The 27,409-nt window shown below is 43.4% G+C and overlaps 1 protein-coding gene across 2 annotated transcripts in view; it reads right to left on the reverse strand.

Moving 5' to 3' along the window:
- tmem104 (transmembrane protein 104) overlaps positions 1–27,409 on the reverse strand; it is a 114,270-nt gene that overhangs the window by 13,498 nt on the left and 73,363 nt on the right. For both annotated transcript variants that reach the window (XM_073494542.1, XM_073494541.1), the window contains exon 9: positions 2,114–2,207. In XM_073494542.1, the coding sequence (XP_073350643.1) occupies positions 2,114–2,207 (94 nt within the window). The remainder of the gene's footprint in view (positions 1–2,113; positions 2,208–27,409) is intronic.

Below are 27,409 nucleotides of genomic sequence, written 5' to 3' on the forward strand. Positions count from 1 at the left end.
GTTATTTTCTTCACGCCAGAGTTTATTGAAAATGGATTTTTAGCTGCTGTTAGCTCTGTTAGCCATACAGTTAGCAGTCCAGTTAGCCGACTCTCCCTGCTGTGTCCCCAGGGCCCTTAAACCTTGATTTTGTCACCCACCTCTACTGCTAACTGCTAAAAATTGTAATGTTAGCTGCTGTTAACAAGTTAGCTCAGTTAGCCATGCAGTTAGTGGTCCGATTAGGCCGATCCCCCCCCACACTGGGCATGAAAACCTCCTCCTTCAGGCAGTCAAAATCTAAACATCTCTCTGCTACCTAAAATGATGCTAGCTATAGTTGCTAACTGAGCTAACTAGCTGTAGAAACGTCTGTAAATCACCAACTCATTTTCTCCATAAAATATGATCCAGTTTCACCAAAATCAGTGAATACATTTATGAAGTTGTGCTTTTACTGAGCAATCAGTGAAGCCCGGCTATCGCATGCCATCAGGACAGCGGCAACAGAATGAGGTGGCGCTCACGTCACTGTCTGATCTGTGGGTGCTGACCTCTGGCAGGCTTCATAAAGTTTGACAAATCAGAAGACAGTGGGCTTTTAGGGCGGGAGGCCTTAAAGAAATACAAGCTAAAACAGTATTTCAGACAGAGGGTCAACTCAGGGGCTGCAGAAAAGGGCCAGTATAAGATAAATAATGAATTTATTTAACTGTGAATAATGCAGAGCTACTCTAGTTTAGCCCTGAGAGCTGGAAATGAGCATAAAAGCTCTCCTTTAAAAAAAATGTACTTGTATATGTGGTGATACCAGTGTTAGCATCTTTCTTATTTAGAGAACAGCGCCTGTGATCAGCTTGAATTCATCAGTCATGTCCAAACCAGCGTTTTCAGTGAAAAAGCAAACTATAAATCTTTCACCGCCACCTCTCCAGCCTGCAGGGGAGAGTCTGACACTACAAAGGCAGATCTGGAGTGGAGCAGACTGTCTAACATTTGATTTATAAGCACAGTTTGTGATCCACATGTAAACAGGGGAGTTTTCCGGGATACAGGCAGCCACTTGCTACAGAGCGTTAAAGTGCTTTTGAGAGCAGAACACCGCTTCACATCACGGCAAACACCTTGTAGCTGTCCAAAAATAAAAAACCCACACATGCGTATATCTGAAAGGAGACAACAGTGTAGTAATTTCTCTTGTCCTCAAGCAGCTCATCCAGAAACACTTCCAACAATCTACAACTCAAACTGTCTTTGAGGAAATGTGCAGAAGATGATGGTTGTCTGCTCTCTGCATGTTTTCTGCTTTGCCTTTTATAACATGACCGACGTTCATCAAAGCGTTTAAAACCTGGTGACTCAGACTAAGACTGCTTTTGTTTGCCTCTCCTCAAAAATAAACTTGATTGTGATTTTCTTTGAGATTTTAAAAGACAAAATCTAATTTTAGCGGCTGTTGGATCTGTCAGATACAAGAGGGAACCACAGAGTTTCCACTGCAGCCATTTTGAATCATTAGCCATCGTTGTAAAGAGCCCTGCAAAAGAGACAACACCAATCAAATTCCTCAGGCTGCCAGAGGAGGCTGAAGACAGATGAAGAGGAGTGAAAGGTGCAGCTGAACCACCCGTGTTATTTAGCCCTGCAGAGGGTGGACAGTGTGGATGCTGCTGTGTTTGTGTGTTGTTTATGCGAGCTAGCGTGCGGCTGTGCGGGGGTGGCGGGAGCGCCATGATTCAGTGGTGTTGTGATTTTAAGCGCGGACCCAGGACGGGCGGTTTATTTTCACCCGTCGCCCTGTGAGTGACGGTCCAATCAAGCTTGGGACGGGCTGTCAGGGCTGTCAGGCTGAGGAATGAGAGGAGATGGGAATCAAAGACACAGAGCAGGACCGAACCATGATGGACGGACCTGAGCACGGCAACCACACAGGCGGGGGAGGGAGAGATGAAAGAAATGGGGGGAGACACCGAGAAAATGGAAATATATGTTGGTGAAAAAAGAGGAGGCAGAAAAAGAGGGCGAGGAAACCAAACAGAGCAAACTGAGAACAGTGAAAGGCAAAGACAGACCCCATGTTGGACGATGAACTGAATACTAAACAGGAAGTATTGTAGGAATATTTTATTCTTACCAATCCAGCGCATGAGTGAGGTGAGAATCTGAAGATATTTGGTCTTCTGGGCGCTGAAGAAGGTGAAAGGACCCAACAGGAGAGTGAACACGCTCTGCGGGAAGGGACAAAAGACAAGAGTTGATTCAATCGAAAATATTCTTACTTATTAAAGGTTCGGCAAAGAAAATCTCCCTGTAAGTATCACTCAAAGGGATGTCAGGAAGCAAACTTTTGTTAAATAAGGCTTTAAGTGAGGACCTTCCTTTACTATCCAATAACAAGAGCAGGCTAATGCTGTGAAACCAACGCAATTACAGTAAAATGTCACCCGCCACGAATGATGCCGTAAATGTCAGCTTGTCGCGAGTAAGGTTTGATTTACAGGTGCTGTACCTTCCTACCTCTGAGATACTCCCAACTTTTAAACTATTTTCTCTGAGTACGACATGTTTTTACTCAAGGTTATGGTAATTCTTGAGGCTGTATTCTGCTGTGCTAGTTACTTTAATTAGTTGCCTAAACAGTTGATTAATCAGTTGTTCCTGAGTAGGGGGGTCAGGATTCAGTTCGTTACAACGTTCGGTTTCTCAAATCTGTCCCGAGTAAACTACCTTCCCAAGCAAACCAATAAAGGATCTTTGACAGGTTCTGTTCTGTTGAAATTGAAAGCTCGTTTCCATTATTTTTAGATTTTGAATCGAAATCGTGACATCACTGTTATTTATTATTTTTATTTGAAGACTTCACCTTGGGCTCTGGGAAATTGTTCTTTTTTAAACTTTTTTATTTTTACCCTTCTTGGGTTAAACAGTAATCGATTAATTTGACAGACTCTCTCCTGGCTCGGCCGTCTCCCGTGTGTGTTTGCTTGGCTAACCCCTGTTAGTTTCAGCCTACAGCTCTGTTTTTAGCCTCGCACTTGTGTTCCTATCGTTCGTATCATTCTCCCGAGCTCTGTCAGAATCCCATCTGCCCTCTCAAAGATAGGCGAACAGATAAACAGGTGGACCAATCCATAGTCCACCAAAAATTTCAAATCCTCTCAGGCCACAACTCTGATTGCCTATCTGATACTTTTCTTTATCAGGAGCTGCAATCAGAGGCAGTGGCTCAGCTACTGTAGCTCCAATTCCATCAGTTCCCCTCACGCCTCCTCCTCCTCCACCTCCTCCTCCTCCTTCACCTCCTTCACACCTCCAAACTTATTCCCCTCATCCATTTCTTCCCTCTCTCCCCGTTCTCAGGTCTGACTGCAGAGTTTGACTGGCATGTGAGCTCGGAGGCAGTCACTTGTGTGCCATTTCATCTGAAGAGCAGCCTGCAGGGTTTCAAACAAGGACATCACCCTCCCATCCAGACTCACACTAACACACACACATCTGTGAGCACCCAGAATAAGACTTCAGGTCAGTGCTGAAAATGAAGGAAAGACTCGTCTCTATCTTCAGTCGGGCTGCACAGGTATGACATTTTCACGGTACGATAATCTTCCCATAAAACAGTTTCACAGAATCAAACAATTATTATTAGTTTCAATGACCTTTAATTGGATAAAACAAAAATTAAATTCTGGGTTAAGTAAATGTCGACCCTATGATACTCGTCAACATTCATACCACGGCACACCTCAGAAACAAAACATTACATTTGTAATAAAAGCAGGCAGAATCATCTTTATAAGCCACTGAGCCTACTCTCACAAGATTATGACAAGATTATTTTCTATTTATATTTAAAGGTGTTTTTTATTTAACACTATTTTTTAATGAAGACATGAAACTTGGGTCTTGAGGAGTAGTAGCAATTATTTATTCATCTACTAACAGCCTGAACTAGTTAGTTACAGGTGACGAAGCTCCCAAACGGGCGACCGCAGTTCAACTCTGCGTTGCTGCATTTGTAAGCGTGACACCACTGGATATTTTCAAGGAGACCTCGGGACATTGCAGCCGTGTTTGTGGCGCCCAAACCACGACGTATTTCTAACCATAACCATGCACAGGATTGTGAGAAGAGACAAACAAACATAAAGTTTCAACATAAAGAAACGTACAGCTTGAACTCATCTGTAGTTTTGCAGAAACACACTTAGCTAACATTCATTCTGGTGGTTGGGTTGGATCTTGCAATACACTTGTAGAAACCCTGTAAAACAACTATTGGATGAATTGCCTTTATTATTATTGCCAAATGTTAGCATGCTACAACACACTAAACTAAAATGGCAAACAAACATAATACCTTATAAAAGTCAGCATCATCCCTGTACTTCAAATCAAAGATATTCTCCCTATGCAACGTATTTAAGTTCCCACTCAGACTTATTGGAGTACGATAACATTATACCAATATTTCAAGCACATAAACTTTGACTGAACATTAATATAAGTTGTTTGTATATACGCAGACATGCAGAGATAATGGGACACTTAGTAATCAACGTTATAAACTAATAAAGTAAAGGTGGTGCACAGAGGTGATTTAAGAGTACCTGACAGGACCCTACAGAGCGTTTCTGTGTTTGAACTAATGAATGAGGGAACGAGGGAGCGATTTCGGACACAGCCGGAGTCAGCGATTATGTCCACATGTACGGATGGACAGCTGGGGTATCTGTGGGTGTGAGGGGAGAAAAAAAGTAATAGCCTTTAATTCTGCTGAATAATGACGATGCCTACGTGTCTATATATTAAAGTGTTACCAGCTGTCATCTTGGCAAAGAAGTGCAGCCTAAGCTCAAGCCAAGCCAAAGCATAAATCTGCAACACCTATTGGAGGTAATGAACGAACCATTATGAAGAGAGATGTGTCTGAAAGAAGAAAGTGAAATTAATGGCAGCTGGCTGACAGACGGCTGTATTTTAGCCCTGGATGTTTCAGCCTGGTCGGCTCTTCATCAGCACCTTTGGTTTCAGTCTAAAGATCACTTTGTAAACTTGCAGCATGACATCAACCCCCCGGGACAAAGTTTAGATGGATTTAAGTTTGAAGACTTTTTATGTATTTTTGGTGAATATTTTAAAGAAAAAAGTGGCCCATTTTTTCAATAGCTTCCAGGTCTTTGAACCGATTGACTAGAAATCGCTCCCAAATGTGCTCCTATACTGGCTGAACGAGACACAGCAGTCCCCATCGGATTCCGGTGAAATTTGTATTTTTGGTGAATATTTTAGTGAAAAGAGACAATGTTTCATGAGACTGCCTTAAGGCTGGCATTAGGGTTAGGGTTATGGAGCTAGGGTTAGGGTTACGGTCGTCTTTTGACCGATTGACTCGAAATTCGTCACGAATGTGGTCCTCTACTCGCTGAATGAGACACAGCAGTCCCCATCGGATTCCAGTGAAATTTGTATTTTTGGTGAATATTTTAAAGAAAAAAGTGGCCCATTTTTTCAATAGCTTCCAGGTCTTTGGACCGATTGACTCGAAATCGCTCCCAAATGTGCTCCTATACTGGCTGAACGAGACACAGCAGTCCCCATCGGATTCCGGTGAAATTTGTATTTTTGGTGAATATTTTAGAGAAAAAAGTGGCCCATTTTTTCAATAGCTTCCAGGTCTTTGAACCGATTGACTCGAAATCGCTCCCAAATGTGCTCCTATACTGGCTGAACGAGACACAGCAGTCCCCATCGGATTCCGGTGAAATTTGTATTTTTGGTGAATATTTTAGTGAAAAGAGACAATGTTTCATGAGACTGCCTTAAGGCTGGCATTAGGGTTAGGGTTAGGGTTAGGGTTATGGAGCTAGGGTTAGGGTTACGGTCGTCTTTTGACCGATTGACTCGAAATTCGTCACGAATGTGGTCCTCTACTCGCTGAATGAGACACAGCAGTCCCCATCGGATTCCAGTGAAATTTGTATTTTTGGTGAATATTTTAAAGAAAAAAGTGGCCCATTTTTTCAATAGCTTCCAGGTCTTTGGACCGATTGACTCGAAATCGCTCCCAAATGTGCTCCTATACTGGCTGAACGAGACACAGCAGTCCCCATCGGATTCCGGTGAAATTTGTATTTTTGGTGAATATTTTAGAGAAAAAAGTGGCCCATTTTTTCAATAGCTTCCAGGTCTTTGAACCGATTGACTCGAAATCGCTCCCAAATGTGCTCCTATACTGGCTGAACGAGACACAGCAGTCCCCATCGGATTCCGGTGAAATTTGTATTTTTGGTGAATATTTTAGTGAAAAGAGACAATGTTTCATGAGACTGCCTTAAGGCTGGCATTAGGGTTAGGGTTAGGGTTAGGGTTATGGAGCTAGGGTTAGGGTTACGGTCGTCTTTTGACCGATTGACTCGAAATTCGTCACGAATGTGGTCCTCTACTCGCTGAATGAGACACAGCAGTCCCCATCGGATTCCGGTGAAATTTGTATTTTTGGTGAATATTTTAAAGAAAAAAGTGGCCCATTTTTTCAATAGCTTCCAGGTCTTTGGACCGATTGACTCGAAATCGCTCCCAAATGTGCTCCTATACTGGCTGAACGAGACACAGCAGTCCCCATCGGATTCCAGTGAAATTTGTATTTTTGGTGAATATTTTAGAGAAAAAAGTGGCCCATTTCTTCAATAGCTTCCAGGTCTTTGGACCGATTGACTCGAAATCGCTCCCAAATGTGCTCCTATACTGGCTGAACGAGACACAGCAGTCCCCATCGGATTCCGGTGAAATTTGTATTTTTGGTGAATATTTTAGTGAAAAGAGACAATGTTTCATGAGACTGCCTTAAGGCTGGCATTAGGGTTAGGGTTAGGGTTAGGGTTATGGAGCTAGGGTTAGGGTTACGGTCGTCTTTTGACCGATTGACTCGAAATTCGTCACGAATGTGGTCCTCTACTCGCTGAATGAGACACAGCAGTCCCCATTGGATTCCGGTGAAATTTGTATTTTTGGTGAATATTTTAAAGAAAAAAGTGGCCCATTTTTTCAATAGCTTCCAGGTCTTTGGACCGATTGACTCGAAATCGCTCCCAAATGTGCTCCTATACTGGCTGAACGAGACACAGCAGTCCCCATCGGATTCCGGTGAAATTTGTATTTTTGGTGAATATTTTAGTGAAAAGAGACAATGTTTCATGAGACTGCCTTAAGGCTGGCATTAGGGTTAGGGTTAGGGTTAGGGTTATGGAGCTAGGGTTAGGGTTACGGTCGTCTTTTGACCGATTGACTCGAAATTCGTCACGAATGTGGTCCTCTACTCGCTGAATGAGACACAGCAGTCCCCATCGGATTCCGGTGAAATTTGTATTTTTGGTGAATATTTTAGTGAAAAGAGACAATGTTTCATGAGACTGCCTTAAGGCTGGCATTAGGGTTAGGGTTAGGGTTAGGGTTATGGAGCTAGGGTTAGGGTTGAGGTCGTCTTTTGACCGATTGACTCGAAATTCGTCACGAATGTGGTCCTCTACTCGCTGAATGAGACACAGCAGTCCCCATCGGATTCCGGTGAAATTTGTATTTTTGGTGAATATTTTAAAGAAAAAAGTGGCCCATTTTTTCAATAGCTTCCAGGTCTTTGGACCGATTGACTCGAAATCGCTCCCAAATGTGCTCCTATACTGGCTGAACGAGACACAGCAGTCCCCATCGGATTCCGGTGAAAATTGTATTTTTGGTGAATATTTTAAAGAAAAAAGTGGCCCATTTTTTCAATAGCTTCCAGGTCTTTGGACCGATTGATTCGAAATCGCTCCCAAATGTGCTCCTATACTGGCTGAACGAGACACAGCAGTCCCCATCGGATTCCGGTGAAATTTGTATTTTTGGTGAATATTTTAAAGAAAAAAGTGGCCCATTTTTTCAATAGCTTCCAGGTCTTTGGACCGATTGACTCGAAATCGCTCCCAAATGTGCTCCTATACTGGCTGAACGAGACACAGCAGTCCCCATCGGATTCCGGTGAAATTTGTATTTTTGGTGAATATTTCAGTGAAAAGAGACAATGTTTCATGAGACTGGCTTAAGGCTGGCATTAGGGTTAGGGTTAGGGTTAGGGTTATGGAGCTAGGGTTAGGGTTACGGTCGTCTTTTGACCGATTGACTCGAAATTCGTCACGAATGTGGTCCTCTACTCGCTGAATGAGACACAGCAGTCCCCATCGGATTCCGGTGAAATTTGTATTTTTGGTGAATATTTTAAAGAAAAAAGTGGCCCATTTTTTCAATAGCTTCCAGGTCTTTGGACCGATTGACTCGAAATCGCTCCCAAATGTGCTCCTATACTGGCTGAACGAGACACAGCAGTCCCCATCGGATTCCGGTGAAATTTGTATTTTTGGTGAATATTTTAGTGAAAAGAGACAATGTTTCATGAGACTGCCTTAAGGCTGGCATTAGGGTTAGGGTTAGGGTTAGGGTTATGGAGCTAGGGTTAGGGTTACGGTCGTCTTTTGACCGATTGACTCGAAATTCGTCACGAATGTGGTCCTCTACTCGCTGAATGAGACACAGCAGTCCCCATCGGATTCTGGTGAAATTTGTATTTTTGGTGAATATTTTAAAGAAAAAAGTGGCCCATTTTTTCAATAGCTTCCAGGTCTTTGGACCGATTGACTCGAAATCGCTCCCAAATGTGCTCCTATACTGGCTGAACGAGACACAGCAGTCCCCATCGGATTCCGGTGAAATTTGTATTTTTGGTGAATATTTTAAAGAAAAAAGTGGCCCATTTTTTCAATAGCTTCCAGGTCTTTGGACCGATTGACTCGAAATCGCTCCCAAATGTGCTCCTATACTGGCTGAACGAGACACAGCAGTCCCCATCGGATTCCGGTGAAATTTGTATTTTTGGTGAATATTTTAGTGAAAAGAGACAATGTTTCATGAGACTGCCTTAAGGCTGGCATTAGGGTTAGGGTTAGGGTTAGGGTTATGGAGCTAGGGTTAGGGTTACGGTCGTCTTTTGACCGATTGACTCGAAATTCGTCACGAATGTGGTCCTCTACTCGCTGAACGAGACACAGCAGTCCCCATCGGATTCCGGTGAAATTTGTATTTTTGGTGAATATTTTAAAGAAAAAAGTGGCCCATTTTTTCAATAGCTTCCAGGTCTTTGGACCGATTGACTCGAAATCGCTCCCAAATGTGCTCCTATACTGGCTGAACGAGACACAGCAGTCCCCATCGGATTCCGGTGAAATTTGTATTTTTGGTGAATATTTTAGAGAAAAAAGTGGCCCATTTTTTCAATAGCTTCCAGGTCTTTGGACCGATTGACTCGAAATCGCTCCCAAATGTGCTCCTATACTGGCTGAACGAGACACAGCAGTCCCCATCGGATTCCGGTGAAATTTGTATTTTTGGTGAATATTTTAGTGAAAAGAGACAATGTTTCATGAGACTGCCTTAAGGCTGGCATTAGGGTTAGGGTTAGGGTTAGGGTTATGGAGCTAGGGTTAGGGTTACGGTCGTCTTTTGACCGATTGACTCGAAATTCGTCACGAATGTGGTCCTCTACTCACTGAATGAGACACAGCAGTCCCCATCGGATTCCGGTGAAATTTGTATTTTTGGTGAATATTTTAAAGAAAAAAGTGGCCCATTTTTTCAATAGCTTCCAGGTCTTTGGACCGATTGACTCGAAATCGCTCCCAAATGTGCTCCTATACTGGCTGAACGAGACACAGCAGTCCCCATCGGATTCCGGTGAAATTTGTATTTTTGGTGAATATTTTAGAGAAAAAAGTGGCCCATTTTTTCAATAGCTTCCAGGTCTTTGGACCGATTGACTCGAAATCGCTCCCAAATGTGCTCCTATACTGGCTGAACGAGACACAGCAGTCCCCATCGGATTCCGGTGAAATTTGTATTTTTGGTGAATATTTTAGTGAAAAGAGACAATGTTTCATGAGACTGCCTTAAGGCTGGCATTAGGGTTAGGGTTAGGGTTAGGGTTATGGAGCTAGGGTTAGGGTTACGGTCGTCTTTTGACCGATTGACTCAAAATTCGTCACGAATGTGGTCCTCTACTCGCTGAATGAGACACAGCAGTCCCCATCGGATTCCGGTGAAATTTGTATTTTTGGTGAATATTTTAAAGAAAAAAGTGGCCCATTTTTTCAATAGCTTCCAGGTCTTTGGACCGATTGACTCGAAATCGCTCCCAAATGTGCTCCTATACTGGCTGAACGAGACACAGCAGTCCCCATCGGATTCCGGTGAAATTTGTATTTTTGGTGAATATTTTAGTGAAAAGAGACAATGTTTCATGAGACTGCCTTAAGGCTGGCATTAGGGTTAGGGTTAGGGTTAGGGTTATGGAGCTAGGGTTAGGGTTACGGTCGTCTTTTGACCGATTGACTCGAAATTCGTCACGAATGTGGTCCTCTACTCGCTGAACGAGACACAGCAGTCCCCATCGGATTCCGGTGAAATTTGTATTTTTGGTGAATATTTTAAAGAAAAAAGTGGCCCATTTTTTCAATAGCTTCCAGGTCTTTGGACCGATTGACTCGAAATCGCTCCCAAATGTGCTCCTATACTGGCTGAACGAGACACAGCAGTCCCCATCGGATTCCGGTGAAATTTGTATTTTTGGTGAATATTTTAGAGAAAAAAGTGGCCCATTTTTTCAATAGCTTCCAGGTCTTTGGACCGATTGACTCGAAATCGCTCCCAAATGTGCTCCTATACTGGCTGAACGAGACACAGCAGTCCCCATCGGATTCCGGTGAAATTTGTATTTTTGGTGAATATTTTAGTGAAAAGAGACAATGTTTCATGAGACTGCCTTAAGGCTGGCATTAGGGTTAGGGTTAGGGTTAGGGTTATGGAGCTAGGGTTAGGGTTACGGTTGTCTTTTGACCGATTGACTCGAAATTCGTCACGAATGTGGTCCTCTACTCGCTGAATGAGACACAGCAGTCCCCATCGGATTCCGGTGAAATTTGTATTTTTGGTGAATATTTTAAAGAAAAAAGTGGCCCATTTTTTCAATAGCTTCCAGGTCGTTGGACCGATTGACTCGAAATCGCTCCCAAATGTGCTCCTATACTGGCTGAATGAGACACAGCAGTCCCCATCGGATTCCGGTGAAATTTGTATTTTTGGTGAATATTTTAAAGAAAAAAGTGGCCCATTTTTTCAATAGCTTCCAGGTCTTTGGACCGATTGACTCGAAATCGCTCCCAAATGTGCTCCTATACTGGCTGAACGAGACACAGCAGTCCCCATCGGATTCCGGTGAAATTTGTATTTTTGGTGAATATTTTAGAGAAAAAAGTGGCCCATTTTTTCAATAGCTTCCAGGTCTTTGGACCGATTGACTCGAAATCGCTCCCAAATGTGCTCCTATACTGGCTGAACGAGACACAGCAGTCCCCATCGGATTCCGGTGAAATTTGTATTTTTGGTGAATATTTTAGTGAAAAGAGACAATGTTTCATGAGACTGCCTTAAGGCTGGCATTAGGGTTAGGGTTAGGGTTAGGGTTATGGAGCTAGGGTTAGGGTTACGGTCGTCTTTTGACCGATTGACTCGAAATCGCTCCCAAATGTGCTCCTATACTGGCTGAACGAGACACAGCAGTCCCCATCGGATTCCGGTGAAATTTGTATTTTTGGTGAATATTTTAGTGAAAAGAGACAATGTTTCATGAGACTGCCTTAAGGCTGGCATTAGGGTTAGGGTTAGGGTTAGGGTTATGGAGCTAGGGTTAGGGTTACGGTCGTCTTTTGACCGATTGACTCGAAATTCGTCACGAATGTGGTCCTCTACTCGCTGAATGAGACACAGCAGTCCCCATCGGATTCCAGTGAAATTTGTATTTTTGGTGAATATTTTAAAGAAAAAAGTGGCCCATTTTTTCAATAGCTTCCAGGTCTTTGGACCGATTGACTCGAAATCGCTCCCAAATGTGCTCCTATACTGGCTGAACGAGACACAGCAGTCCCCATCGGATTCCGGTGAAATTTGTATTTTTGGTGAATATTTTAGAGAAAAAAGTGGCCCATTTTTTCAATAGCTTCCAGGTCTTTGAACCGATTGACTCGAAATCGCTCCCAAATGTGCTCCTATACTGGCTGAACGAGACACAGCAGTCCCCATCGGATTCCGGTGAAATTTGTATTTTTGGTGAATATTTTAGTGAAAAGAGACAATGTTTCATGAGACTGCCTTAAGGCTGGCATTAGGGTTAGGGTTAGGGTTAGGGTTATGGAGCTAGGGTTAGGGTTACGGTCGTCTTTTGACCGATTGACTCGAAATTCGTCACGAATGTGGTCCTCTACTCGCTGAATGAGACACAGCAGTCCCCATCGGATTCCGGTGAAATTTGTATTTTTGGTGAATATTTTAAAGAAAAAAGTGGCCCATTTTTTCAATAGCTTCCAGGTCTTTGGACCGATTGACTCGAAATCGCTCCCAAATGTGCTCCTATACTGGCTGAACGAGACACAGCAGTCCCCATCGGATTCCGGTGAAATTTGTATTTTTGGTGAATATTTTAGAGAAAAAAGTGGCCCATTTTTTCAATAGCTTCCAGGTCTTTGGACCGATTGACTGGAAATTGCTCCCAAATGTGCTCCTATACTGGCTGAACGAGACACAGCAGTCCCCATCGGATTCCGGTGAAATTTGTATTTTTGGTGAATATTTTAGTGAAAAGAGACAATGTTTCATGAGACTGCCTTAAGGCTGGCATTAGGGTTAGGGTTAGGGTTAGGGTTATGGAGCTAGGGTTAGGGTTATGGTCGTCTTTTGACCGATTGACTCGAAATTCGTCACGAATGTGGTCCTCTACTCGCTGAATGAGACACAGCAGTCCCCATCGGATTCCGGTGAAATTTGTATTTTTGGTGAATATTTTAAAGAAAAAAGTGGCCCATTTTTTCAATAGCTTCCAGGTCTTTGGACCGATTGACTCGAAATCGCTCCCAAATGTGCTCCTATACTGGCTGAACGAGACACAGCAGTCCCCATCGGATTCCAGTGAAATTTGTATTTTTGGTGAATATTTTAGAGAAAAAAGTGGCCCATTTCTTCAATAGCTTCCAGGTCTTTGGACCGATTGACTCGAAATCGCTCCCAAATGTGCTCCTATACTGGCTGAACGAGACACAGCAGTCCCCATCGGATTCCGGTGAAATTTGTATTTTTGGTGAATATTTTAGTGAAAAGAGACAATGTTTCATGAGACTGCCTTAAGGCTGGCATTAGGGTTAGGGTTAGGGTTAGGGTTATGGAGCTAGGGTTAGGGTTACGGTCGTCTTTTGACCGATTGACTCGAAATTCGTCACGAATGTGGTCCTCTACTCGCTGAATGAGACACAGCAGTCCCCATTGGATTCCGGTGAAATTTGTATTTTTGGTGAATATTTTAAAGAAAAAAGTGGCCCATTTTTTCAATAGCTTCCAGGTCTTTGGACCGATTGACTCGAAATCGCTCCCAAATGTGCTCCTATACTGGCTGAACGAGACACAGCAGTCCCCATCGGATTCCGGTGAAATTTGTATTTTTGGTGAATATTTTAGTGAAAAGAGACAATGTTTCATGAGACTGCCTTAAGGCTGGCATTAGGGTTAGGGTTAGGGTTAGGGTTATGGAGCTAGGGTTAGGGTTACGGTCGTCTTTTGACCGATTGACTCGAAATTCGTCACGAATGTGGTCCTCTACTCGCTGAATGAGACACAGCAGTCCCCATCGGATTCCGGTGAAATTTGTATTTTTGGTGAATATTTTAGTGAAAAGAGACAATGTTTCATGAGACTGCCTTAAGGCTGGCATTAGGGTTAGGGTTAGGGTTAGGGTTATGGAGCTAGGGTTAGGGTTGAGGTCGTCTTTTGACCGATTGACTCGAAATTCGTCACGAATGTGGTCCTCTACTCGCTGAATGAGACACAGCAGTCCCCATCGGATTCCGGTGAAATTTGTATTTTTGGTGAATATTTTAAAGAAAAAAGTGGCCCATTTTTTCAATAGCTTCCAGGTCGTTGGACCGATTGACTCGAAATCGCTCCCAAATGTGCTCCTATACTGGCTGAATGAGACACAGCAGTCCCCATCGGATTCCGGTGAAATTTGTATTTTTGGTGAATATTTTAAAGAAAAAAGTGGCCCATTTTTTCAATAGCTTCCAGGTCTTTGGACCGATTGACTCGAAATCGCTCCCAAATGTGCTCCTATACTGGCTGAACGAGACACAGCAGTCCCCATCGGATTCCGGTGAAATTTGTATTTTTGGTGAATATTTTAGAGAAAAAAGTGGCCCATTTTTTCAATAGCTTCCAGGTCTTTGGACCGATTGACTCGAAATCGCTCCCAAATGTGCTCCTATACTGGCTGAACGAGACACAGCAGTCCCCATCGGATTCCGGTGAAATTTGTATTTTTGGTGAATATTTTAGTGAAAAGAGACAATGTTTCATGAGACTGCCTTAAGGCTGGCATTAGGGTTAGGGTTAGGGTTAGGGTTATGGAGCTAGGGTTAGGGTTACGGTCGTCTTTTGACCGATTGACTCGAAATCGCTCCCAAATGTGCTCCTATACTGGCTGAACGAGACACAGCAGTCCCCATCGGATTCCGGTGAAATTTGTATTTTTGGTGAATATTTTAGTGAAAAGAGACAATGTTTCATGAGACTGCCTTAAGGCTGGCATTAGGGTTAGGGTTAGGGTTAGGGTTATGGAGCTAGGGTTAGGGTTACGGTCGTCTTTTGACCGATTGACTCGAAATTCGTCACGAATGTGGTCCTCTACTCGCTGAATGAGACACAGCAGTCCCCATCGGATTCCAGTGAAATTTGTATTTTTGGTGAATATTTTAAAGAAAAAAGTGGCCCATTTTTTCAATAGCTTCCAGGTCTTTGGACCGATTGACTCGAAATCGCTCCCAAATGTGCTCCTATACTGGCTGAACGAGACACAGCAGTCCCCATCGGATTCCGGTGAAATTTGTATTTTTGGTGAATATTTTAGAGAAAAAAGTGGCCCATTTTTTCAATAGCTTCCAGGTCTTTGAACCGATTGACTCGAAATCGCTCCCAAATGTGCTCCTATACTGGCTGAACGAGACACAGCAGTCCCCATCGGATTCCGGTGAAATTTGTATTTTTGGTGAATATTTTAGTGAAAAGAGACAATGTTTCATGAGACTGCCTTAAGGCTGGCATTAGGGTTAGGGTTAGGGTTAGGGTTATGGAGCTAGGGTTAGGGTTACGGTCGTCTTTTGACCGATTGACTCGAAATTCGTCACGAATGTGGTCCTCTACTCGCTGAATGAGACACAGCAGTCCCCATCGGATTCCGGTGAAATTTGTATTTTTGGTGAATATTTTAAAGAAAAAAGTGGCCCATTTTTTCAATAGCTTCCAGGTCTTTGGACCGATTGACTCGAAATCGCTCCCAAATGTGCTCCTATACTGGCTGAACGAGACACAGCAGTCCCCATCGGATTCCGGTGAAATTTGTATTTTTGGTGAATATTTTAGAGAAAAAAGTGGCCCATTTTTTCAATAGCTTCCAGGTCTTTGGACCGATTGACTGGAAATTGCTCCCAAATGTGCTCCTATACTGGCTGAACGAGACACAGCAGTCCCCATCGGATTCCGGTGAAATTTGTATTTTTGGTGAATATTTTAGTGAAAAGAGACAATGTTTCATGAGACTGCCTTAAGGCTGGCATTAGGGTTAGGGTTAGGGTTAGGGTTATGGAGCTAGGGTTAGGGTTACGGTCGTCTTTTGACCGATTGACTCGAAATTCGTCACGAATGTGGTCCTCTACTCGCTGAATGAGACACAGCAGTCCCCATTGGATTCCGGTGAAATTTGTATTTTTGGTGAATATTTTAAAGAAAAAAGTGGCCCATTTTTTCAATAGCTTCCAGGTCTTTGGACCGATTGACTCGAAATCGCTCCCAAATGTGCTCCTATACTGGCTGAACGAGACACAGCAGTCCCCATCGGATTCCGGTGAAATTTGTATTTTTGGTGAATATTTTAGTGAAAAGAGACAATGTTTCATGAGACTGCCTTAAGGCTGGCATTAGGGTTAGGGTTAGGGTTAGGGTTATGGAGCTAGGGTTAGGGTTACGGTCGTCTTTTGACCGATTGACTCGAAATTCGTCACGAATGTGGTCCTCTACTCGCTGAATGAGACACAGCAGTCCCCATCGGATTCCGGTGAAATTTGTATTTTTGGTGAATATTTTAGTGAAAAGAGACAATGTTTCATGAGACTGCCTTAAGGCTGGCATTAGGGTTAGGGTTAGGGTTAGGGTTATGGAGCTAGGGTTAGGGTTACGGTCGTCTTTTGACCGATTGACTCGAAATTCGTCACGAATGTGGTCCTCTACTCGCTGAATGAGACACAGCAGTCCCCATCGGATTCCGGTGAAATTTGTATTTTTGGTGAATATTTTAAAGAAAAAAGTGGCCCATTTTTTCAATAGCTTCCAGGTCTTTGGACCGATTGACTCGAAATCGCTCCCAAATGTGCTCCTATACTGGCTGAACGAGACACAGCAGTCCCCATCGGATTCCGGTGAAAATTGTATTTTTGGTGAATATTTTAAAGAAAAAAGTGGCCCATTTTTTCAATAGCTTCCAGGTCTTTGGACCGATTGATTCGAAATCGCTCCCAAATGTGCTCCTATACTGGCTGAACGAGACACAGCAGTCCCCATCGGATTCCGGTGAAATTTGTATTTTTGGTGAATATTTTAAAGAAAAAAGTGGCCCATTTTTTCAATAGCTTCCAGGTCTTTGGACCGATTGACTCGAAATCGCTCCCAAATGTGCTCCTATACTGGCTGAACGAGACACAGCAGTCCCCATCGGATTCCGGTGAAATTTGTATTTTTGGTGAATATTTTAGTGAAAAGAGACAATGTTTCATGAGACTGGCTTAAGGCTGGCATTAGGGTTAGGGTTAGGGTTAGGGTTATGGAGCTAGGGTTAGGGTTACGGTCGTCTTTTGACCGATTGACTCGAAATTCGTCACGAATGTGGTCCTCTACTCGCTGAATGAGACACAGCAGTCCCCATCGGATTCCGGTGAAATTTGTATTTTTGGTGAATATTTTAAAGAAAAAAGTGGCCCATTTTTTCAATAGCTTCCAGGTCTTTGGACCGATTGACTCGAAATCGCTCCCAAATGTGCTCCTATACTGGCTGAACGAGACACAGCAGTCCCCATCGGATTCCGGTGAAATTTGTATTTTTGGTGAATATTTTAGTGAAAAGAGACAATGTTTCATGAGACTGCCTTAAGGCTGGCATTAGGGTTAGGGTTAGGGTTAGGGTTATGGAGCTAGGGTTAGGGTTACGGTCGTCTTTTGACCGATTGACTCGAAATTCGTCACGAATGTGGTCCTCTACTCGCTGAATGAGACACAGCAGTCCCCATCGGATTCCGGTGAAATTTGTATTTTTGGTGAATATTTTAGTGAAAAGAGACAATGTTTCATGAGACTGCCTTAAGGCTGGCATTAGGGTTAGGGTTAGGGTTAGGGTTATGGAGCTAGGGTTAGGGTTACGGTCGTCTTTTGACCGATTGACTCGAAATTCGTCACGAATGTGGTCCTCTACTCGCTGAATGAGACACAGCAGTCCCCATCGGATTCCGGTGAAATTTGTATTTTTGGTGAATATTTTAAAGAAAAAAGTGGCCCATTTTTTCAATAGCTTCCAGGTCTTTGGACCGATTGACTCGAAATCGCTCCCAAATGTGCTCCTATACTGGCTGAACGAGACACAGCAGTCCCCATCGGATTCCGGTGAAAATTGTATTTTTGGTGAATATTTTAAAGAAAAAAGTGGCCCATTTTTTCAATAGCTTCCAGGTCTTTGGACCGATTGATTCGAAATCGCTCCCAAATGTGCTCCTATACTGGCTGAACGAGACACAGCAGTCCCCATCGGATTCCGGTGAAATTTGTATTTTTGGTGAATATTTTAAAGAAAAAAGTGGCCCATTTTTTCAATAGCTTCCAGGTCTTTGGACCGATTGACTCGAAATCGCTCCCAAATGTGCTCCTATACTGGCTGAACGAGACACAGCAGTCCCCATCGGATTCCGGTGAAATTTGTATTTTTGGTGAATATTTTAGTGAAAAGAGACAATGTTTCATGAGACTGGCTTAAGGCTGGCATTAGGGTTAGGGTTAGGGTTAGGGTTATGGAGCTAGGGTTAGGGTTACGGTCGTCTTTTGACCGATTGACTCGAAATTCGTCACGAATGTGGTCCTCTACTCGCTGAATGAGACACAGCAGTCCCCATCGGATTCCGGTGAAATTTGTATTTTTGGTGAATATTTTAAAGAAAAAAGTGGCCCATTTTTTCAATAGCTTCCAGGTCTTTGGACCGATTGACTCGAAATCGCTCCCAAATGTGCTCCTATACTGGCTGAACGAGACACAGCAGTCCCCATCGGATTCCGGTGAAATTTGTATTTTTGGTGAATATTTTAGTGAAAAGAGACAATGTTTCATGAGACTGCCTTAAGGCTGGCATTAGGGTTAGGGTTAGGGTTAGGGTTATGGAGCTAGGGTTAGGGTTACGGTCGTCTTTTGACCGATTGACTCGAAATTCGTCACGAATGTGGTCCTCTACTCGCTGAATGAGACACAGCAGTCCCCATCGGATTCTGGTGAAATTTGTATTTTTGGTGAATATTTTAGTGAAAAAAGTGGCCCATTTTTTCAATAGCTTCCAGGTCTTTGGACCGATTGACTCGAAATCGCTCCCAAATGTGCTCCTATACTGGCTGAACGAGACACAGCAGTCCCCATCGGATTCCGGTGAAATTTGTATTTTTGGTGAATATTTTAAAGAAAAAAGTGGCCCATTTTTTCAATAGCTTCCAGGTCTTTGGACCGATTGACTCGAAATCGCTCCCAAATGTGCTCCTATACTGGCTGAACGAGACACAGCAGTCCCCATCGGATTCCGGTGAAATTTGTATTTTTGGTGAATATTTTAGTGAAAAGAGACAATGTTTCATGAGACTGCCTTAAGGCTGGCATTAGGGTTAGGGTTAGGGTTAGGGTTATGGAGCTAGGGTTAGGGTTACGGTCGTCTTTTGACCGATTGACTCGAAATTCGTCACGAATGTGGTCCTCTACTCGCTGAACGAGACACAGCAGTCCCCATCGGATTCCGGTGAAATTTGTATTTTTGGTGAATATTTTAAAGAAAAAAGTGGCCCATTTTTTCAATAGCTTCCAGGTCTTTGGACCGATTGACTCGAAATCGCTCCCAAATGTGCTCCTATACTGGCTGAACGAGACACAGCAGTCCCCATCGGATTCCGGTGAAAATTGTATTTTTGGTGAATATTTTAAAGAAAAAAGTGGCCCATTTTTTCAATAGCTTCCAGGTCTTTGGACCGATTGATTCGAAATCGCTCCCAAATGTGCTCCTATACTGGCTGAACGAGACACAGCAGTCCCCATCGGATTCCGGTGAAATTTGTATTTTTGGTGAATATTTTAAAGAAAAAAGTGGCCCATTTTTTCAATAGCTTCCAGGTCTTTGGACCGATTGACTCGAAATCGCTCCCAAATGTGCTCCTATACTGGCTGAACGAGACACAGCAGTCCCCATCGGATTCCGGTGAAATTTGTATTTTTGGTGAATATTTTAGTGAAAAGAGACAATGTTTCATGAGACTGGCTTAAGGCTGGCATTAGGGTTAGGGTTAGGGTTAGGGTTATGGAGCTAGGGTTAGGGTTACGGTCGTCTTTTGACCGATTGACTCGAAATTCGTCACGAATGTGGTCCTCTACTCGCTGAATGAGACACAGCAGTCCCCATCGGATTCCGGTGAAATTTGTATTTTTGGTGAATATTTTAAAGAAAAAAGTGGCCCATTTTTTCAATAGCTTCCAGGTCTTTGGACCGATTGACTCGAAATCGCTCCCAAATGTGCTCCTATACTGGCTGAACGAGACACAGCAGTCCCCATCGGATTCCGGTGAAATTTGTATTTTTGGTGAATATTTTAGTGAAAAGAGACAATGTTTCATGAGACTGCCTTAAGGCTGGCATTAGGGTTAGGGTTAGGGTTAGGGTTATGGAGCTAGGGTTAGGGTTACGGTCGTCTTTTGACCGATTGACTCGAAATTCGTCACGAATGTGGTCCTCTACTCGCTGAATGAGACACAGCAGTCCCCATCGGATTCTGGTGAAATTTGTATTTTTGGTGAATATTTTAGTGAAAAAAGTGGCCCATTTTTTCAATAGCTTCCAGGTCTTTGGACCGATTGACTCGAAATCGCTCCCAAATGTGCTCCTATACTGGCTGAACGAGACACAGCAGTCCCCATCGGATTCCGGTGAAATTTGTATTTTTGGTGAATATTTTAAAGAAAAAAGTGGCCCATTTTTTCAATAGCTTCCAGGTCTTTGGACCGATTGACTCGAAATCGCTCCCAAATGTGCTCCTATACTGGCTGAACGAGACACAGCAGTCCCCATCGGATTCCGGTGAAATTTGTATTTTTGGTGAATATTTTAGTGAAAAGAGACAATGTTTCATGAGACTGCCTTAAGGCTGGCATTAGGGTTAGGGTTAGGGTTAGGGTTATGGAGCTAGGGTTAGGGTTACGGTCGTCTTTTGACCGATTGACTCGAAATTCGTCACGAATGTGGTCCTCTACTCGCTGAACGAGACACAGCAGTCCCCATCGGATTCCGGTGAAATTTGTATTTTTGGTGAATATTTTAAAGAAAAAAGTGGCCCATTTTTTCAATAGCTTCCAGGTCTTTGGACCGATTGACTCGAAATCGCTCCCAAATGTGCTCCTATACTGGCTGAACGAGACACAGCAGTCCCCATCGGATTCCGGTGAAATTTGTATTTTTGGTGAATATTTTAGAGAAAAAAGTGGCCCATTTTTTCAATAGCTTCCAGGTCTTTGGACCGATTGACTCGAAATCGCTCCCAAATGTGCTCCTATACTGGCTGAACGAGACACAGCAGTCCCCATCGGATTCCGGTGAAATTTGTATTTTTGGTGAATATTTTAGTGAAAAGAGACAATGTTTCATGAGACTGCCTTAAGGCTGGCATTAGGGTTAGGGTTAGGGTTAGGGTTATGGAGCTAGGGTTAGGGTTACGGTCGTCTTTTGACCGATTGACTCGAAATTCGTCACGAATGTGGTCCTCTACTCACTGAATGAGACACAGCAGTCCCCATCGGATTCCGGTGAAATTTGTATTTTTGGTGAATATTTTAAAGAAAAAAGTGGCCCATTTTTTCAATAGCTTCCAGGTCTTTGGACCGATTGACTCGAAATCGCTCCCAAATGTGCTCCTATACTGGCTGAACGAGACACAGCAGTCCCCATCGGATTCCGGTGAAATTTGTATTTTTGGTGAATATTTTAGAGAAAAAAGTGGCCCATTTTTTCAATAGCTTCCAGGTCTTTGGACCGATTGACTCGAAATCGCTCCCAAATGTGCTCCTATACTGGCTGAACGAGACACAGCAGTCCCCATCGGATTCCGGTGAAATTTGTATTTTTGGTGAATATTTTAGTGAAAAGAGACAATGTTTCATGAGACTGCCTTAAGGCTGGCATTAGGGTTAGGGTTAGGGTTAGGGTTATGGAGCTAGGGTTAGGGTTACGGTCGTCTTTTGACCGATTGACTCAAATTCGTCACGAATGTGGTCCTCTACTCGCTGAATGAGACACAGCAGTCCCCATCGGATTCCGGTGAAATTTGTATTTTTGGTGAATATTTTAAAGAAAAAAGTGGCCCATTTTTTCAATAGCTTCCAGGTCTTTGGACCGATTGACTCGAAATCGCTCCCAAATGTGCTCCTATACTGGCTGAACGAGACACAGCAGTCCCCATCGGATTCCGGTGAAATTTGTATTTTTGGTGAATATTTTAGTGAAAAGAGACAATGTTTCATGAGGACTGCCTTAAGGCTGGCATTAGGGTTAGGGTTAGGGTTAGGGTTATGGAGCTAGGGTTAGGGTTACGGTCGTCTTTTGACCGATTGACTCGAAATTCGTCACGAATGTGGTCCTCTACTCGCTGAACGAGACACAGCAGTCCCCATCGGATTCCGGTGAAATTTGTATTTTTGGTGAATATTTTAAAGAAAAAAGTGGCCCATTTTTTCAATAGCTTCCAGGTCTTTGGACCGATTGACTCGAAATCGCTCCCAAATGTGCTCCTATACTGGCTGAACCAGACACAGCAGTCCCCATCGGATTCCGGTGAAATTTGTATTTTTGGTGAATATTTTAGAGAAAAAAGTGGCCCATTTTTTCAATAGCTTCCAGGTCTTTGGACCGATTGACTCGAAATCGCTCCCAAATGTGCTCCTATACTGGCTGAACGAGACACAGCAGTCCCCATCGGATTCCGGTGAAATTTGTATTTTTGGTGAATATTTTAGTGAAAAGAGACAATGTTTCATGAGACTGCCTAAGGCTGGCATTAGGGTTAGGGTTAGGGTTAGGGTTATGGAGCTAGGGTTAGGGTTACGGTCGTCTTTGACCGATTGACTCGAAATTCGTCACGAATGTGGTCCTCTACTCGCTGAACGAGACACAGCAGTCCCCATCGGATTCCGGTGAAATTTGTATTTTGGTGAATATTTTAAAGAAAAAGTGGCCCATTTTTTCAATAGCTTCCAGGTCTTTGGACCGATTGACTCGAAATCGCTCCCAAATGTGCTCCTATACTGGCTGAACGAGACACAGCAGTCCCCATCGGATTCCGGTGAAATTTGTATTTTTGGTGAATATTTTAGAGAAAAAAGTGGCCCATTTTTTCAATAGCTTCCAGGTCTTTGGACCGATTGACTCGAAATCGCTCCCAAATGTGCTCCTATACTGGCTGAACGAGACACAGCAGTCCCCATCGGATTCCGGTGAAATTTGTATTTTTGGTGAATATTTTAGTGAAAAGAGACAATGTTTCATGAGACTGCCTTAAGGCTGGCATTAGGGTTAGGGTTAGGGTTAGGGTTATGGAGCTAGGGTTAGGGTTACGGTCGTCTTTTGACCGATTGACTCGAAATTCGTCACGAATGTGGTCCTCTACTCGCTGAATGAGACACAGCAGTCCCCATCGGATTCCGGTGAAATTTGTATTTTTGGTGAATATTTTAAAGAAAAAAGTGGCCCATTTTTTCAATAGCTTCCAGGTCGTTGGACCGATTGACTCGAAATCGCTCCCAAATGTGCTCCTATACTGGCTGAATGAGACACAGCAGTCCCCATCGGATTCCGGTGAAATTTGTATTTTTGGTGAATATTTTAAAGAAAAAAGTGGCCCATTTTTTCAATAGCTTCCAGGTCTTTGGACCGATTGACTCGAAATCGCTCCCAAATGTGCTCCTATACTGGCTGAACGAGACACAGCAGTCCCCATCGGATTCCGGTGAAATTTGTATTTTTGGTGAATATTTTAGAGAAAAAAGTGGCCCATTTTTTCAATAGCTTCCAGGTCTTTGGACCGATTGACTCGAAATCGCTCCCAAATGTGCTCCTATACTGGCTGAACGAGACACAGCAGTCCCCATCGGATTCCGGTGAAATTTGTATTTTTGGTGAATATTTTAGTGAAAAGAGACAATGTTTCATGAGACTGCCTTAAGGCTGGCATTAGGGTTAGGGTTAGGGTTAGGGTTATGGAGCTAGGGTTAGGGTTACGGTCGTCTTTTGACCGATTGACTCGAAATCGCTCCAAATGTGCTCCTATACTGGCTGAACGAGACACAGCAGTCCCCATCGGATTCCGGTGAAATTTGTATTTTTGGTGAATATTTTAGTGAAAAGAGACAATGTTTCATGAGACTGCCTTAAGGCTGGCATTAGGGTTAGGGTTAGGGTTAGGGTTATGGAGCTAGGGTTAGGGTTACGGTCGTCTTTTGACCGATTGACTCGAAATTCGTCACGAATGTGGTCCTCTACTCGCTGAACGAGACACAGCAGTCCCCATCGGATTCCGGTGAAATTTGTATTTTTGGTGAATATTTTAAAGAAAAAAGTGGCCCATTTTTTCAATAGCTTCCAGGTCTTTGGACCGATTGACTCGAAATCGCTCCCAAATGTGCTCCTATACTGGCTGAACGAGACACAGCAGTCCCCATCGGATTCCGGTGAAATTTGTATTTTTGGTGAATATTTTAGAGAAAAAAGTGGCCCATTTTTTCAATAGCTTCCAGGTCTTTGGACCGATTGACTCGAAATCGCTCCCAAATGTGCTCCTATACTGGCTGAACGAGACACAGCAGTCCCCATCGGATTCCGGTGAAATTTGTATTTTTGGTGAATATTTTAGTGAAAAGAGACAATGTTTCATGAGACTGCCTTAAGGCTGGCATTAGGGTTAGGGTTAGGGTTAGGGTTATGGAGCTAGGGTTAGGGTTACGGTCGTCTTTTGACCGATTGACTCGAAATTCGTCACGAATGTGGTCCTCTACTCGCTGAATGAGACACAGCAGTCCCCATCGGATTCCGGTGAAATTTGTATTTTTGGTGAATATTTTAAAGAAAAAAGTGGCCCATTTTTTCAATAGCTTCCAGGTCGTTGGACCGATTGACTCGAAATCGCTCCCAAATGTGCTCCTATACTGGCTGAACGAGACACAGCAGTCCCCATCGGATTCCGGTGAAATTTGTATTTTGGTGAATATTTTAGTGAAAAGAGACAATGTTTCATGAGACTGCCTTAAGGCTGGCATTAGGGTTAGGGTTAGGGTTAGGGTTATGGAGCTAGGGTTAGGGTTACGGTCGTCTTTTGACGATTGACTCGAAATCGCTCCCAAATGTGCTCCTATACTGGCTGAACGAGACACAGCAGTCCCCATCGAATTCCGGTGAAATTTGTATTTTTGGTGAATATTTTAGTGAAAAGAGACAATGTTTCATGAGACTGCCTTAAGGCTGGCATTAGGGTTAGGGTTAGGGTTAGGGTTATGGAGCTAGGGTTAGGGTTACGGTCGTCTTTTGACCGATTGACTCGAAATTCGTCACGAATGTGGTCCTCTACTCACTGAATGAGACACAGCAGTCCCCATCGGATTCCGGTGAAATTTGTATTTTTGGTGAATATTTTAAAGAAAAAAGTGGCCCATTTTTTCAATAGCTTCCAGGTCTTTGGACCGATTGACTCGAAATCGCTCCCAAATGTGCTCCTATACTGGCTGAACGAGACACAGCAGTCCCCATCGGATTCCAGTGAAATTTGTATTTTTGGTGAATATTTTAGAGAAAAAAGTGGCCCATTTTTTCAATAGCTTCCAGGTCTTTGGACCGATTGACTCGAAATCGCTCCCAAATGTGCTCCTATACTGGCTGAACGAGACACAGCAGTCCCCATCGGATTCCGGTGAAAATTGTATTTTTGGTGAATATTTTAAAGAAAAAAGTGGCCCATTTTTTCAATAGCTTCAAGGTCTTTGGACCGATTGACTCGAAATCGCTCCCAAATGTGCTCCTATACTGGCTGAACGAGACACAGCAGTCCCCATCGGATTCCGGTGAAATTTGTATTTTTGGTGAATATTTTAGAGAAAAAAGTGGCCCATTTTTTCAATAGCTTCCAGGTCTTTGGACCGATTGACTCGAAATCGCTCCCAAATGTGCTCCTATACTGGCTGAACGAGACACAGCAGTCCCCATCGGATTCCGGTGAAATTTGTATTTTTGGTGAATATTTTAGTGAAAAGAGACAATGTTTCATGAGACTGCCTTAAGGCTGGCATTAGGGTTAGGGTTAGGGTTAGGGTTATGGAGCTAGGGTTAGGGTTACGGTCGTCTTTTGACCGATTGACTCGAAATTCGTCACGAATGTGGTCCTCTACTCACTGAATGAGACACAGCAGTCCCCATCGGATTCCGGTGAAATTTGTATTTTTGGTGAATATTTTAAAGAAAAAAGTGGCCCATTTTTTCAATAGCTTCCAGGTCTTTGGACCGATTGACTCGAAATCGCTCCCAAATGTGCTCCTATAATGGCTGAACGAGACACAGCAGTCCCCATCGGATTCCGGTGAAATTTGTATTTTTGGTGAATATTTTAGTGAAAAGAGACAATGTTTCATGAGACTGGCTTAAGGCTGGCATTAGGGTTAGGGTTAGGGTTATGGAGCTAGGGTTAGGGTTACGGTCGTCTTTTGACCGATTGACTCGAAATTCGTCACGAATGTGGTCCTCTACTCGCTGAATGAGACACAGCAGTCCCCATCGGATTCCGGTGAAATTTGTATTTTTGGTGAATATTTTAAAGAAAAAAGTGGCCCATTTTTTCAATAGCTTCCAGGTCTTTGGACCGATTGACTCGAAATCGCTCCCAAATGTGCTCCTATACTGGCTGAACGAGACACAGCAGTCCCCATCGGATTCCGGTGAAATTTGTATTTTTGGTGAATATTTTAGTGAAAAGAGACAATGTTTCATGAGACTGCCTTAAGGCTGGCATTAGGGTTAGGGTTAGGGTTAGGGTTATGGAGCTAGGGTTAGGGTTGCGGTCGTCTTTTGACCGATTGACTCGAAATTCGTCACGAATGTGGTCCTCTACTCGCTGAATGAGACACAGCAGTCCCCATCGGATTCTGGTGAAATTTGTATTTTTGGTGAATATTTTAAAGAAAAAAGTGGCCCATTTTTTCAATAGCTTCCAGGTCTTTGGACCGATTGACTCGAAATCGCTCCCAAATGTGCTCCTATACTGGCTGAACGAGACACAGCAGTCCCCATCGGATTCCGGTGAAATTTGTATTTTTGGTGAATATTTTAAAGAAAAAAGTGGCCCATTTTTTCAATAGCTTCCAGGTCTTTGGACCGATTGACTCGAAATCGCTCCCAAATGTGCTCCTATACTGGCTGAACGAGACACAGCAGTCCCCATCGGATTCCGGTGAAATTTGTATTTTTGGTGAATATTTTAGTGAAAAGAGACAATGTTTCATGAGACTGCCTTAAGGCTGGCATTAGGGTTAGGGTTAGGGTTAGGGTTATGGAGCTAGGGTTAGGGTTGCGGTCGTCTTTTGACCGATTGACTCGAAATTCGTCACGAATGTGGTCCTCTACTCGCTGAAAGAGACACAGCAGTCCCCATCGGATTCCGGTGAAATTTGTATTTTTGGTGAATATTTTAAAGAAAAAAGTGGCCCATTTTTTCAATACCTTCCAGGTCTTTGGACCGATTGACTCGAAATCGCTCCCAAATGTGCTCCTATACTGGCTGAACGAGACACAGCAGTCCCCATCGGATTCCGGTGAAATTTGTATTTTTGGTGAATATTTTAGTGAAAAGAGACAATGTTTCATGAGACTGCCTTAAGGCTGGCATTAGGGTTAGGGTTAGGGTTAGGGTTATGGAGCTAGGGTTAGGGTTACGGTCGTCT

This window comes from Pagrus major, chromosome 23 (genome assembly GCF_040436345.1).
Source record: "Pagrus major chromosome 23, Pma_NU_1.0".
Taxonomy (NCBI): domain Eukaryota; kingdom Metazoa; phylum Chordata; class Actinopteri; order Spariformes; family Sparidae; genus Pagrus; species Pagrus major.